The 15543-nt window shown below is 40.7% G+C and overlaps 1 protein-coding gene across 1 annotated transcript in view; it reads left to right on the forward strand.

Moving 5' to 3' along the window:
* ADAMTSL3 (ADAMTS like 3) overlaps nucleotides 1-15543 on the forward strand; it is a gene marked incomplete at both ends in the record, with an annotated part of 539369 nt that overhangs the window by 306025 nt on the left and 217801 nt on the right. Inside the window, 1 exon segment of the mRNA XM_082852534.1 lies at nucleotides 7997-8233. Coding sequence (XP_082708660.1) covers nucleotides 7997-8233 — 237 coding nt within the window.

The raw sequence follows: 15543 nt of genomic DNA on the forward strand, positions 1-15543 counted from the left end.
CACTGAAGATGCACCATGCTCGTTCACTAGTCAGTGGCTCCCCTTTCCCTGGGGATGGGGATCATCACCCACTCTTTTGAAGGAAGCTGCCTTTAGTGATTCCCAGGTCAGGCACTCTTTTGAGGGAAACTTGCTTCGTGATTCAAAGATGCTCACACCTATACTTCTGGGGACTTGAGCATCCCATCTGATGGGAGCGCAGGATCTCCCATGCCCATCCAAGCGATGTCACCATCAGTGGCCACATAGGGAGGTGAATTGTGCTTTATGGAGAAGCAGAAGACACCGCCGGTGAGCCCCAGAGACCTGACATTCAGTCCTCTTCCCGAGGTTGCTAATTCTTCTGTTCCTCCACGTGATTAGTTGAAGGCTCAGGCTCTCAGCCTCCCTCCGGACCATGGAGTTTGTCACATGTGTATCAGCTTTCTAACCCCTAACCAAGATCAGTAATAATATTAATAGCAACAGTAATAGCTCAGAGTTATTAAGTACTTCTTAAATGCTAGGCATTGTTCTGAGTGCCTTTTCATGAATAAATAAATTTAATCCTCATAATCCCTACAGAGTAGGTGTTATTTTTATCTCCACTTTTACAGCGAAGGACATTTAGGTAACCTGCACAGGGTCACAGAGCTGAATTTAATCCCAGGCAGTCAGGTTCCAGGCTCCTTGGAAGTGCGCGCTCTTGATCACTCTGCTACAACATCATGCTTCTTTTTATTCATTCATTCATTCATTCGTTCGTTTATTTATTTATTTTTTACATCTTTATTGGAGTATAATTGCTTTACAATGGTGTGTTAGTTTCTGCTTTATAACAAAGTGAATCAGTTATATATATACATATGTTCCCATATCTCTTCCCTCTTGCGTCTCCCTCCCTCCCACCCTCCCTATCCCATCCCTCCAGGCGGTCACAGATACATGGAATTTAAGAAAAAAAAAAATGTCATGAAGAACCTAGGGGTAAGACAGGAATAAAGACACAGACCTACTAGAGAATGGACTTGAGGATATGGGGAGGGGGAAGGGTAAGCTGGGACAACGTGAGAGAGTGGCATGGACATATATACACTACCAAACGTAAAATAGATAGCTAGTGGGAAGCAGCCGCATAGCACAGGAACATCATGCTTCTTGGAAAGAAGTGTGAAGAGGTCTCGAGCTTTGTCAGATAATGACATGACACCCAGACAGCAGCAAGGTCACTTCTAACAGCCCAGGAGCACATGAATTGCAGAGGTAATTGCAGGAACATTACACTTTCCTATACCATTATAGAAACTTCAACCCCAAGAACAGTAGGAAGGGCCTTCTGAATATGCACAGCTGGCCAGGGACAAAGGTCAGAGAAGGGCAGGGAGGGAGCTGGAGACAGAGGCAACTGAAATGATGTCCTCCATGCCCCTGGGCCTTCTGCTCCAGCAGCCCAGGAGGGATCCCCAGCACAGGGGAGGATCTGGCTTAACGACCCTGACAGCTACATTTCTGACCTCTGCCCACGTCAGCGTCAGCGGAAGACAGGGGAAAAAAAGCAGAAGACAGGGAACCTGGGAAAAAAGCAGGTTCCAGGCATTCAAGGAACGATTGAAAGTTCTTTTGTTATGGAGTCTGGATGTGTTAGGGACGTGCATTCAGAGCTCATAGACAAATTCCACTCGTGGTATGTAGGAACCCATGCTTCACGTGGCAGAGTGGGAGGCATGACCAGGAAACGAGGACCACACTTCCCTCCCTGAGAAATCAGGCATCGGTTCAGCGGCTCTTCCTGCATTCATTCTGTCAGGGGAGATGGGACTTTGGGCTGAAGGGCCAGGGAGATTAGGGGAACAGAACATGCCTATGTGCAGCACTGGGGCTCCAGGTAACCGCCATCTTCAGACATGACCCTCCGATCAGCACTCAGCATGGGCTCTTCCAGCCAGGGCTGGGCCCCAGAGGCCTCAGGAAAGAATTATCCTTATCAGGGGCATATAGAGCAAGTGGAGAAGTTCCAAGGGCAGTCATGCATGTCAGCAAGGAGGCCTAATGCCTGAATTCACTCACTACTTGTATGTTTTTATACCAGGGTATATGAAATTAAAGGTAAAGCTGGGAGAAAGCAAAGGGAACATATTTTAAAAAATAAGTGTATCATCATTTGGTAAGAGTGTTTTTGTAGCATGAACACATTTTTTATATGGGCACAGAGGGAGGCATGGTTAATTCTGCACAGTGGGGTCCCTGGGCTCCGTGACAGCTTTCCAGAAGAGGTGACATTTGATGTGACCCTTGAAAGATCTTTTATACTCTGGATCCCATGAATGGCTAATTTCTGACAGTTTTCTCTTAGAGGATTTTTATTTTTTTATTTTTTTCCATTGCCATTTCTTCTACTCTGGGCTAGGGCCACTTCCTCTCATATCTATGTGCAGAACTCCAGTCCATCCTGCTACCATACTGGCCCTCCTAAAATGCTACCTATTCTATCCCTTTTTAATGTTGCTCTCCTCTGTGGATCCCTATTGCTTTTAATTCCTCTTACTTGCATTTCAGGACCTCCAAAAGATGGTAAGATTTACATCTTATTCAACTCACAAGTTTCACCCTGGCTGGACAAGGCTGTGCCTCATAGATACTGAATTTATTTTTGCTGTTTCTTTTTTGCTTATATCGTTTCTCATACCTTGTCCTATTCACATCACATCATCCTTCAGATCCCTTCTGAAATGTTACTTATTCATGATGCATCATTTGCTTATTCTAGCTGATAGTAGCCACCTACAATAATTTATTTTTATGCTAGAAAATTTAGCATTTGTTATATAAGAGGATCACGAAATTTAACTCATACTATAACATGGATATGAAGATAAAATGTTCAGATTTGCTTATACAGAAATGGTGTTTCTCCTGAGTCCCTATTCACTGCTTATCTAGGAGGAAAATTAAATATCTAACCCAAATTAAAGCTTGGTCCACTCCTATTATATAAATCATCTCTTAGGTAATGGTCTGTCTCTCTTAAATAAAAATACTCAGTTTCAGGGCTTCCCTGGTGGCGCAGTGGTTGAGCGTCCGCCTGCCAATGCAGGGGACACGGGTTCGTGCCCCGGTCCGGGAAGATCCCACATGCCGCGGAGCGGCTGGGCCCGTGAGCCATGGCCGCTGAGCCTGCGCGTCCGGAGCCTGTGCTCCGCAACGGGAGAGGCCACAACAGTGAGAGGCCCGCGCAACGCAAAAAAACAAAAAAAAAAAAAACAAAAAAAACTCAGTTTCTTAGATAATCCTCCTGTCTTGGCTTCTCTCCCTAAGTTGTCCATACAGGTTTATGTATTCTCATGGCTTTAGGGAGGAAAGGAGACCCCTGTCTTCAGAATGGTCCTCGAATGGGTGTTGGTTGTTATCTGCTGTGCTTTACTCCCTTTTCCCCTCCCTCTCCTTCTTCCCCTCCCCCTATCTCTTTCCCTTCTCCTCCTCCTCCTTCTTTTCTATGCCTCCCAGCCTGGCTACCCACTCCTGACTGAGTCAGGTCTTCCTGATCTAGGATCTATTGTTTCCTTATTAGATCTACTCTTTCCTTATTAACTCCATTTATTCACTTTTCAATTTAACTCTTGGATAACAATTTTATGTCCTTCATTGCACAGTCCTACTGTAAGTCTACAAATTCCAGTAATGAATAACCCACTGTTTCAATGTATTCCATGCACACAGATGCTACATCTCCAGTAAGATAACAAGCTCACTGGGTAACTGATGGATTATATTCTTCTTTTGTGTTCCTTACAGCATGTCACCTAGGCAAAACCCATAAAGTGTATTTAATAAGTGTTGTCTTGAACTTAACTAATATGAAGAAATGCTTCTCAGGGAAAGGAAAGCAGATGGATGCTTGGCATTCAAGATTCCTAAATGTCAACTAAACTTTAGACACAAGAATCCCTAGATTGTCTTGAGCCAGGGCACGCAACCCATCTGAACCAGACTAGACAGACGTAGTGTTGACAGTGGAAGAATGCCATGTAAATGAAAGCACGTAATGTAAGTAGTCAACGTCCCCCAAGATTACTAGAAAGCAGTATCATATAATGGAATGCTTGTTTCTTTGGGAATCAGTCTTGGCTGTGTCATGTTCTAGTCGTACGCCTTTGGGCTAGCGACTAAAGACTTTTTGTATCACGGTTTTCTCCATTTATACAAACGAGGGTAATGATAATCCTCACCTGCCTCACTCAAAGGGTGGTAGTGAAGAGAGAATGTCAGTAATATTTCCTGGTCAACTAGAAAGCATGGGCTAGATACATGGCGGTCTTAATCAGGGATCATCATTTGTAAGGAACGGAAACCCACTCAGATTAGCTCAAGAAAAGTGGGATTCACTGGATGGGTGAGTGGGTATTTAGCGGAATTTAGGAATGAGCACATCTTGAGGGCCTGGACCCAGGAATCAGAAAGTGAAGCCCAGGTTACTTACTCCTTCAGCTGAAACCCATGTTTTATTATCTGACCTTTCATGTCTAATTTGTTGCTCTTGCTGTGGGAACTGGCTCACTTTGCTTCAACATGCATCACATAAAAGAAATGGCCAGCCCAGCCCAGACTGATGTGAGTTTTCAGCTCCAGCTCTTTTGTTGCAATTCTGAATTCCTAGGAAATATTGACCTGGTGTGGACCAGATGTTTGCCTCTGATAATCAGCTGTGGCCAAGGAGGCTAGGTCACACGTACAAACCTGGCCACCCCTTCACGAGGGCTCAGTTTAGGCTGGCTTCTGTTAATTAACCATAGTTGATTTTGTGAAACTTCTTTGGTTTGAGGAGTTTAAGACATTCAAGAGTCAGACAGCTAGCACTTGTATTTCCTCGAGTGTGCTTAAGATGCTAAGTGAGCCTAATGCAAGGGAAGTTGTTCTTACCCAGCTCTCTTATACTCTCTGGGCTTCAAAGAGTCAGATACAGGGGCTTCCCTGGTGGCGCAGTGGTTGAGAGTCCGCCCGCCGATGCAGGGGACGCGGGTTCACGCCCCGGTCCGGGAAGATCCCACATGCCGCGGAGCGGCTGGGCCCGTGAGCCATGGCCGCTGGGCCTGCGCGTCCGGAGCCTGTGCTCCACAATGGGAGAGGCCGCAACAGTGAGAGGCCCGCGTACCGCAAAAAAACAAAACAAAACAAACAAAACAAAACAAACAACAACAAAAAAGAGTCAGATACAGAAGAAATTGACCCTGATTGAGGAAAGAGGAGGTGATATAATTCTGTCACTCATGATCTTCTCTATGGCTGAATGGAAGATGTCCTCATTCCAAGACAGAAATGACATCCAGTTTTGATCTTCTGCAGTTTGATATTTTCTTCCATAGGTGTGACCTAGCTTAAGGTTAATTTTGTGAAAACAAAGAAAAATGTGGATGTAATAGAAGACTTTGGAATGATTCACAGCAAAGTAATACAACTAATTTCAGGGGAAAGTCTACTAATTATATTTTACTTATTCCCTACCTACTTCCAAAAAGGATTTTAGGCACTTTATCAAGGCCCAAAGCATAAACACAGTAAAATACAAAAATTTAGTAGTAAAAATGGGATAAATAAAAGAAATTATATTTTAAAATTCTGGCTGATAATTTGTTAATAACTATTTGCAGAAAAATAAAGTTAGATTTCTACCTCCACCCCATAGATCAAAATACATTCCAAATAAAGAGTTAAACATAATTGCTAAACTATAAAGGAACTAGAAAAATACATTTAAGTATTTATCTGTTTTCAGGGCAGGGAGGGAAAAGCATATCTCATTAGTAAAGAAAGAAACCTTAAAAGGAAATATGAATCGAGCTGACTACATAAAAATTCAAAACTTCTTGACTTCCCAAAGCACCAAAAACAAGATTAAATGGGGAAAATATCTCTAATACAAATGACAAAGAGTCGATAACTTCACTATGAAATTTAATAGCTTTATCTGTTAAAAATAATAAAAACACAAACATTCCAATAGATAAATGAAGGGCAGAAAACAAATTTTTGAAGAATGAATACAGAAAGCAAATATACATGAAAGGATATTAAACCTAAATAATAAGAAGGAAATGCAAATTAAAATGTTGAAATTCTATGTAAGACTTATGATTGGAAAAAGTTTTAGAAAATTATAATATCCACACTGAGAGGAGGTACTGAGAAAAGGGAACTTATATAGCCTGATGATAATAATAAGACCTTCCTGGAGGGCAATGTGGTAATATTTTGAAAAGCTCATGAAACACACTCTTTTTCTCAGAAATTTCATTTCCAGAAATTTGTCCTTGGGAAATAATCAAAAATTTGTGCAAAGACTTATGTATAAGAATCTTTGTTATTTATTCTTTTTTTGAATAGAAACTATTCCCAAAGTTTTTACAATGAACATGTATTTCTTTTGCAATAAGAAAAAAAATAATATATTGCCTTTCTGTATCTATTTTCTTTAATTGGGAAGTTTGTACACAATGAATTCATTCCCATTGATTGTGCTCAACTTTTTTTTGTTTTGTTTTGTTTTAATTGAACATTTTATTTGAGATAATTGTAGATATACATACAGTTGTAAGAAATAATACACAGACGTCCCATGTTGCCTTTACCCAGTTTCCCACAATGGTAAGATTTTGCAAAACTATAGTACAGTATCAGGACCAGGATATTGATATTGACACAGGCAAGATAAAGAATAACTCCAGGGCTTCCCTGGTGGTGCAGTGGTTGAGATGCTTAAGATGTAATCATGTGAGTAAGATTGGGGGATTGGCATTTTTCACTCAGCTTTAGTTGCTACGTGGCATGTGGGATCTTCCCGGACCAGGGCTGGAACCCGTGTCTCCTGCAATGGCAGGTGAATTCTTAACCACTGCGCCACCAGGGAAACCCTGACTATTTTAAATAAACTTTACACTGAATTGTCTTATTGTTTTGCTTTGTTCGTTGCTGAGCTTTTAGAATTAATTGGCTTATTTGGAAAAATAAGTGAAAAACAATTATTAGTATAATATAATCTAAAACAAGTGTCTTCTAATAATTTTAAGCTAACATTATTGTACTTTGGGGGTGATTTGTCCTTCTGGGGAAACTTGTAAAAATAATAAGCTCCCTTATCTAAAGTTTCAAAAGTACTTTACCCCTGTGTCTATTTGCAGCCCCCTGTTGAGTAGCCATTATTTCTTGTTCATCACTTTCTAGTTTGGATTAAACTAGATTTGAAGTCATGATTAGGTACTGCTGAATGGCCATTACAGCTTTTTGGAGTTGCTTCTCAATTTTTGTTCTCTATGCCTAACTTACAAGGACTCCTTCCTCTTGTTTTTTCTTATTGGAGTATATTTGCTTTAAAATGTTGTGTTAGTTTCTGCTGTACGACAAAGTGACTCAGCTATATGTATACATATATCCCTTCCCTCCTAAGCCTCCCTCCCACCCCACCCCCCATCCCATCCCTCTAGGTCATCACAGTGTGCTCAGTTTTGAAGAGTAAAGTAACATTTTTATCATCCAGCATCTTGCTTTGGAAATATCTGATGAGATTGATTAGTAATTAAATAAAAAGACCCTTGAGTCATCAAGACTTGTACAAACACTTTGTCCTATTATTATGAGAACTCCTTGGGGTATTAACTTGGGATTGATTTGCTTTTGTTGTAGACAGAATTTGAAAAAGCCTCATTATCTCTTTCCATTCTAGAGCCTGTTGAATGCAGGCACTGGGTACCAGTAAAGAGGGATGGCTGGGGGTCTGAAAACAAGAGAGGAAAGGTGATGAACTAAATAACAATGACAAAAGCAATGAAACAAACACAAGTCCCCACAGAGCACAGCAGTTTGGGGCCAGTTAGTAACAAAAAAAGAAAAAAGTGAAGGAATGAAGTGACTTCTGGGAGAGAAGCAATTGGGGTCTGCTGTCATGGGACTCAGGTACACTTGATCAGCCTTCTGCTGGCCCATCTCACTGGGTGATGTGCATGTGGCCCTTTTTCTCTGCCCCCAGGACTGCCCTCCGGATGCGGAGGACTTCAGAGCCCAGCAGTGTTCAGCCTACAATGATGTTCAGTATCAGGGACGTTATTATGAGTGGCTTCCAGAGTACAACGATCCCGCTGCCCCGTGTGCGCTCAGGTGTCACGCACGGGGACAGAACTTAGTAGTGGAGCTGGCACCCAAGGTCCTGGATGGAACTCGTTGCAATGCTGACTCCTTGGACATGTGTATCAGCGGCATCTGTCAGGTAAGCCACACCTACTTCCTGTACCCCTGGTTCAAGGATGAGCCACGACCACTCTCAGTAATCTTTTTCTTCTGCACTTCTGTTCACGCAGATGAAATATTGTCTTTGATCATTTTAATGTAAAATTGTTTTAGGGAGTGTTACTCACCTGTAGCTTATGTTTTACTTATTTAAAATAGTGTAAATTTTGCCCCTGTAGAATCAAAAGATTGCAATATATGACTTGGGGTTTTTCTAGATCAGTGGTTCTCCAACTTGAAAGTGCATCGGAATCACATGAAGGACTTGTTAAAACACAGTGTTCTGGGCCCCAATGACAGAGTGTCTGATCCAGTCGGTCTGGGGTAGGGCCTGAAAATGTGCATTTCTAACAAGTTCCCAGGAGATGCTGATGTTCCTGGCCCAGGGACCCCACTTTGAGAATCACTGCTTTGGAAGGCTAATATTGATAGGTTCTCTGACCTTTCTTATTAAAACTAATTCATTGTTTTGGGTCTTTGGGAGCAATGACTTATATATTAATTAATTAGCATGAATGTGTTCCAGCAGACTTTTTCAGAGTGGACTTTGGAGAGCTGCAGTGAGTGTGTCTGAGGTATAATCCCCCACGGCTTGTAATGGGTCTGAGGATTCAGGGAACTATGACGGGTTGCTGAGACAGTATGGGGATAGTAGGGAAAGGATAGGATTCCACCCCATTCCTTTGATCACTGGAAAAAAAAAAAAGTAAACATAATGAATGCCTGGTATTCCATCTACCCTATTATGTTCATAACAAAAATGGTAGTAACAGTAGCAAATGAACCTAACCATCTACTAAGTGTCAGACACTGCCAGGCATCTCTGACTTCATATGCTTAGATGAACCGTGGTCTTGTTCCTCAGACTAGTTTCTCCTTCCTACATCTTTTCATCTAGAAAGCGGCTTCCAGTTGCTCACCACAAAACCCTGGAATCATTCTTGATTCTTCTCTTTCGGTCCACACATCTAATCCATTGTCAAGTCCTGTCAGTTCTACCTCCAAAGCCTCTTTTGAATCCACCATTTCTGTCTCCACTGATTTCCTTCCTAGTCTAAGCCCCGCATTAGCTCTGACCTAAACTACAGTAGCCTCCTGTCCTGATCTCCCAGCTTCCAACACTGTCGCCATTTGATTCATTCTCCACACAGCAGCCAAACTGATCGTCTTAAAGCCTAAATTAGAGTTTTTAACTCCTCCCACCAAAATCCCTAAATGGCTTGTCATTGCATTGATGATGACATCCAGGATCCTTGCTTACCTTTCCAGGCTCTTCCTGAACTCTTCTCTCCCCTTCCCCACCTTTTTAAAAAAGGACTTAAAACTTCTTAGGTTCAGAGCAAAACTGAGTGGAAGGTACTGATGTTTCCCATATACCCCCTGCCCGCACACATGCAGAGCCTCCACCATTTTCAACACTCCCCCACCAGAGTGGTACCTTTATTACAAATGATGAACCTACATTGCTGCACCATAGTCACCCGAAGTCCATAGTTTCCATTAGGGTCCACTCTTGGAGTTGGATATTCCATGGGTTTGGACAAAAGTATAATGACATGTATCTGTCATCATACAGAGTATGTTCACTCCCCTAAAAATCCTCTGTGCTCTGCCTACTCATCCCTCCCACTCTTAACCCCTGGTAACCACTGATCATTTAACTTCCTCCATAGTTTTGTCTTTTCCAGAATGTCATATAGTTGGAATCATACAGTGTAGGCTTTTCAGATTGGCTTCTTTCACTTAGTAATATGCATCTAAATTTTCTCTCTGTCTTTTTATCACTTGATAGCTCATTTCTTTTTAGTGCTGATTAATATTCCATTGTCAGGATGTGCCACATTTTATTTATTCATTCACCTACTGAAAGACATCTTGGTTGCTTCCAAGTTTCGGCAATTATGAATAAATCTGCTATAAACATCATGTGCAGGTTTTTGTATGGACGCAACTTTTCAGTACATTTGGGTAAATACCAAGGCGTGTGATTGCTGTATCATGGTAAGAGTATGTTTATTTTTGTAAGAGAGTCTCAAACTGTCTTCCAAAGTGACTGCATTTTGCATTCCTACCAGCAATGAGTAAGAGTACTGTCATTCCACATCACCTCCAGCATCTGGTGGTGTCATTGTTCCAGATTTTGGTCATTTTAATACGTGTGTAGGGGTATCATACTGTTGTTTTAATTTGCAATTCCCTAATGACATGTAATGTTGAGCATCTTTGCACATGCTTATTTGTCACCTATATATCTTCTCTGATGTGGTGTCTGTTCAGGTCTTTTGCCCATTTTTTAATTGGGTTGCTTATTTGCTTCTTGTTTAGAGTAATTTATATATTTTGGATAACCGTCCTTTATCAGATGTGTCTTTTGCAAATATTGTCTGCCAGTGTGACTCGTCTTCTTGTTCTCTTGACAGTGTCTCTTACAGACCAGAGGCTTTTGATTTGATTTGATTTTCATTTAGTTTTTTTAAGATTTTTTTTTGATGTGGACCATTTTTAAAGTCTTTATTGAATTTGTTACAGTGTTACTTCTGTTTCATGTTTGGGTTTTTTGGCTGCGAGGCGTGTGAGGTCTTAGCTCCCCAAACCCGTGGGGATCGAACCCGCACCCCCTGCATTGGAAGGCAAAGTCTTCACCACTGGACCCCCAGGGAAGTCCTGAGGGTTTTGATTTTAATGAAGTCCAGCTTATCAGTAATTTCTTCCAGTGATCATGCTTTTGGTGTTATATCTAAAAAGTCATCACCATAGCCAAGGTCACCTAGGTTTTCTTCTAGGTTACCTTCTAGGAGTTTTATAGTTTTGTGTTTTACATTTAGGTCTATGATCCATTTTGAGTTAGTTTTTGTGACGGATGTAAGTCTGTGTCTAGATTCATTTTTTTGCATGTGAATGTGCAGTTGTTCTAGCACCATTCATTGAAGAGACTATTTTTTCCATTGTATTGCCTTTGCTCCTTTGTCAAAGATCATTTGATTGTATTCATGTCAGTTGATTTCTGTGCTCTCTATTCCGTTCCATTGATCTTTTTGTCTACTCTTTTTCCAATACCATACCATCTTGATTACTTTGGCTTTATTCATAAGCCTTGAAGTTGGGCAGTGTTAGTCCTCTAACACTGTTCTTCTCCTTCAGTATTGTGTTGACTGTTCTGGGTCTTTTCCCTCTTTATGTAAACTTTAGAATCAGTTTGTTAATACCCACAAAATAACTTTGTGGAATCAAGTTGGAAAGAGCTAACATCTTGATAATATTGAATCTTCCTGTCCACAAGAAAGGAATATCTCTCCATTTAGTTCTTCTCAATGTTTTCCACCTGCTGGATCTATCCTCTTTCTGATAGAGGGGTGTTGAAGTCTCCAACTATAATAGTGGATTCATCTACTTTTCCTTGCAGTTCTGTAGGTTTTTGCCTCGTGTGTTTTGGCATTCCATTGTTAGGCATATGCACATTAAGAATGTTATGTTTTCTTGGAGTATTGACACCTTTATCATTACATAAATGCCCTTGATAACTCCCCTTGCTCTGAAGTCTGCTCTGTCTGAAATTAATATACCTACCCCTGCTTTATTTTTATTAATGTTAGCATACTGTGTCTTTCTCCATTCCTTTACTTCTAATCTATAGATGCTTTTATATTTAAAGTGGGTTTCCTCAGACAACAGATAGTTGGATCTTGTTTTGTGATCTACGATCTACTATGACATTCTCTGTCTTTTTAATTGGTACATTTAGACTCACTGCCATACCCCAGTACCCTGACAATGTCTGGCCCCATCAAAGGTCCTCACTTAAAAACTGGTTGAATAAATGAGTCTCATCTACTCGCAGATGCAGAGGCTTTTCATAACTCTTGGTCGTTCTTTCATTTCTCTCTCAGCCTCCAATCCTGAATTTTCTAGTTCAAGCTTGATATCCATTCTGGGAGATTCCGCAAATTCCTCCAATACACCATCGGAATTCCTCCAATCCCCACCCCTTCTCAAATGAACTAGTATTGTTCTTCCCAGATCCACTGGTTATTCTAACTGCTATTTCTATTCATTTCTGCTTATGACACCACAATTCTCAGTGTTACCTTCCTGAATTCATATTGTAGTCACCGAGTGTATTTGCTTGCATGTCCTCTATCCCGGTACCTCTATCAAATCTCTCACATTTTACTCTTCTTTCCTCTCTCACTTTCACCTTTCTACCCCAAGACTAAACTAGTCAGTCTCCCTTGGTAGCCTAACCAATCTCTCTTCCTTTCTTTCCTACTCTTAAACCATCTTATTTGATGTTTGCTGTTGCTTAATCTTCCCTAAGGTCTTAATCTACCCTAAGGTAGAGTTTACTACTTCATTTTTCTATCTCATGTGCTGTCAATGGTTTCCCTTTGTAACCACCAGTTAACTTTTGAGCTCTTCCACTAAATGATAATAATAGCTATTATTTGTCAGTGGAATTATGCTTTTTTGTTTTCCAAGTTTTTGACAATGAGTGTGTATTGCTTTTATAATGAAAAATAATTGTTACCGACAAACAGTTTAATCTGGGCTAAGGAAGAGCAATGTGATCAAGGTAATGTTTTGACACCGAGGTTTTGAAAAGTTGAGTAGAAGTTACATATATCAAGATGAGGAAGAGAATCCCAAGCACAAGGAATAGCGCTGGTGAAGAGATGTGATAGTAGGTGTGTTTAAACATCTTTGACTCATTCTGTAGAGCTGAGGTGAAAAATACCTGTGGGATAGTGCTTGAAATTGAGGCAACAGATGTAGGTAGAAACCAATCATGAACTTATTCTGATAGTTATAAGAGGAGAGGAAACATTGAAGAATTTTATAAGAAATAGCTGAGTTGGGATTGTTTTTAGAAAGATCACTCAAGTGGCAATGTGGCAGATTATTTGGGGAAGACAGGGTTGGAGCAGATAATAATAGGTCAAGTTGGGATAACAAGGGCTTAAAGTAAGGTGGAGGTAGGGTGACTGAAGAAGGGGAGACAAATTCTACAGATTAAAGAAGCAGATCTTTTAGGGCTGGATGTTTGATTGGATGTGGGAAAAAAAAAGAGAGAGAGAAGTTGAGAATGATGTCTGGATTTCTGACATAATAACTAAGTAGATGATGAAGCCCTTCACCAAGACAGAAAATACTGAGTGAGGACCAAGTATGTGGGGAGAAGATGATGAGCCTGCTGTACCTGTGGATATCCAAGTTGATACATGAATCTAGAGCTTAGGAGAGAATTCTAGATGAGGAATATAGATCTGGGGGTCGTCCCATGGTTAAAGCTAATGTATGTCCTTAGGGACTGAGTGAGAAGGGCAGATTCCCAAGGACAGATTTCTGGCCCCATCATTTCAGGGGCAAGCACTGGAAGAGGTACCACATGATGGAGACTACACAAAACAGTCTTCTGTTTAATAGAAAACTGGAAAAAAACAAGATATGGGTGGGTGAGTGTTTAAGAAGGAAGTTCGCAGTGCCAAATACTTCAGAGAAGTCAAGAGGGAAAAGAACTGAAATATGCCTGCTTCATTTCGACCAAACAGAGATCATTGGTGACCTCAGCTTAAGCAGTCTCAGTGACATGGTTGGAGTGAACACTGCTTGGTGCAGGATGTATTAGTTTCCTGTGACTGCTTACTGTCTCTGAGCCTTGGTCTCTTTATAAAGGAGATGTTACTCTCCTTATAGGCCCTATTTTAAATTTGTTCTTTCATTAATCAGCTATACTCCAATATAAAATAAAAAGTTAAAAAAGAAATGGTATGGATATTGACTCTTTATCTTATGAGGTGTGGAGGTCTCAAGAACCTGTTACATTGATAATTACAGAATTGACTGGAAAAATAAAAAGTATTCTCAAATAAGAAGGATAATCTGAACGGATGAAAAGATACCCATAGAGTACAGTTCATCATCCTTATTACCAAACTGTTGATGGTCTAATATTGCCCAGTTTTGCTGAACATGTAAACCCAGCTCATCACTGAGACACTGTCGTGCGGCCTTTCCTTTTAGGCTCTCAATGCAGCAGGAAGGGTCTGAGGACAAGAGAGGCAGACATGAACTAAAGGTACCACTGGAAAGAAAGTAATTTTTTTTGAATCATGCTGAAAACTCACGTGTAGCCTGTAAACCATTAAACAAAGTTATGATAAATACAGACACAAAAATCCTCAACAAAATACTAGCAAACTAGAATCCAACAACACATTAAAAGGATCATACATCATGATCAAGTGGAATTTATCCCAGGGATGCAAGGATTCTTCAATATACACAAATCAATCAGTGTGATACACCATATTAACAAACTGAAGAATAAAAACCAAACGATCATCTCAGTAGATGCAGAAAAAGCTTTTGACAAAATTCAACACCCATTTATGATAAAAACTCTCCAGAAACTGGGCATAGAGGGAACCTACCTCGACATAATAAAGGCCATATACAACACACCCACAGCAAACATCATTCTCAATGGTGAAAAACTGAAACCATGGCTTCCCTGGTGGCGCAGTGGTTGAGAGTACGCCTGCCGATGCAGGGGATGCGGGTTCGTGCCCTGGTCCGGGAAGATCCCACATGCCGCGGAGCGGCTGGGCCCGTGAGCCATGGCCGCGGAGCCTGTGCATCCGGAGCCTGTGCTCCGCAACGGGAGAGGCCACAACAGTGAGAGGCCTGCGTACCACAAAAAAAAAAAAAAACAAAACTGAAACCATTTCCTCTAAGATCAGGAACAAGACAAGGATGTCCACTCTAGCCACTCTCATTCAACATAGTTTTAGAAGTCCTAGCCACGGCGATCACAGAAGAAAAAGAAATAAAAGGAATGGAAATTGGAAAAGAAGAAGTAAAACAGTAACTGTTTGCAGATGACATGATATTATACATAGAAAATCCTCAAGTTGCCACCAGAAAACTACTAGAGCTAATGAATGAATTTGATAAAGTTGCAGGATACAAAATTAATGCACAGAAATCTCTTGCATTCCTATACACTAATGATGAAAAATATGCAAGAGAAATTAAGGAAACAATCCCATTTGCCATTGCAATAAAAGAATAAAATACCTAGAAATAAACCTACCTAAGGAGGCAAAAGACCTGTACTCAGAAAACTATAAGACACTGATGAAAGAAATCAAAGTTGACACAAACAGATGGAAAGATATACCATGTTCTTGGATTGGAAGAATCAATATTGTGAAAATGAGTATACTACCCAAAGCAATGTACAGGTTCAATGCAATCCCTGTCAAATTACCAATGGCATTTTTCACAGAACTA

This window comes from Leucopleurus acutus (genome assembly GCF_964270905.1).
Source record: "Leucopleurus acutus genome assembly, chromosome: 1".
NCBI lineage: Eukaryota > Metazoa > Chordata > Mammalia > Artiodactyla > Delphinidae > Leucopleurus > Leucopleurus acutus.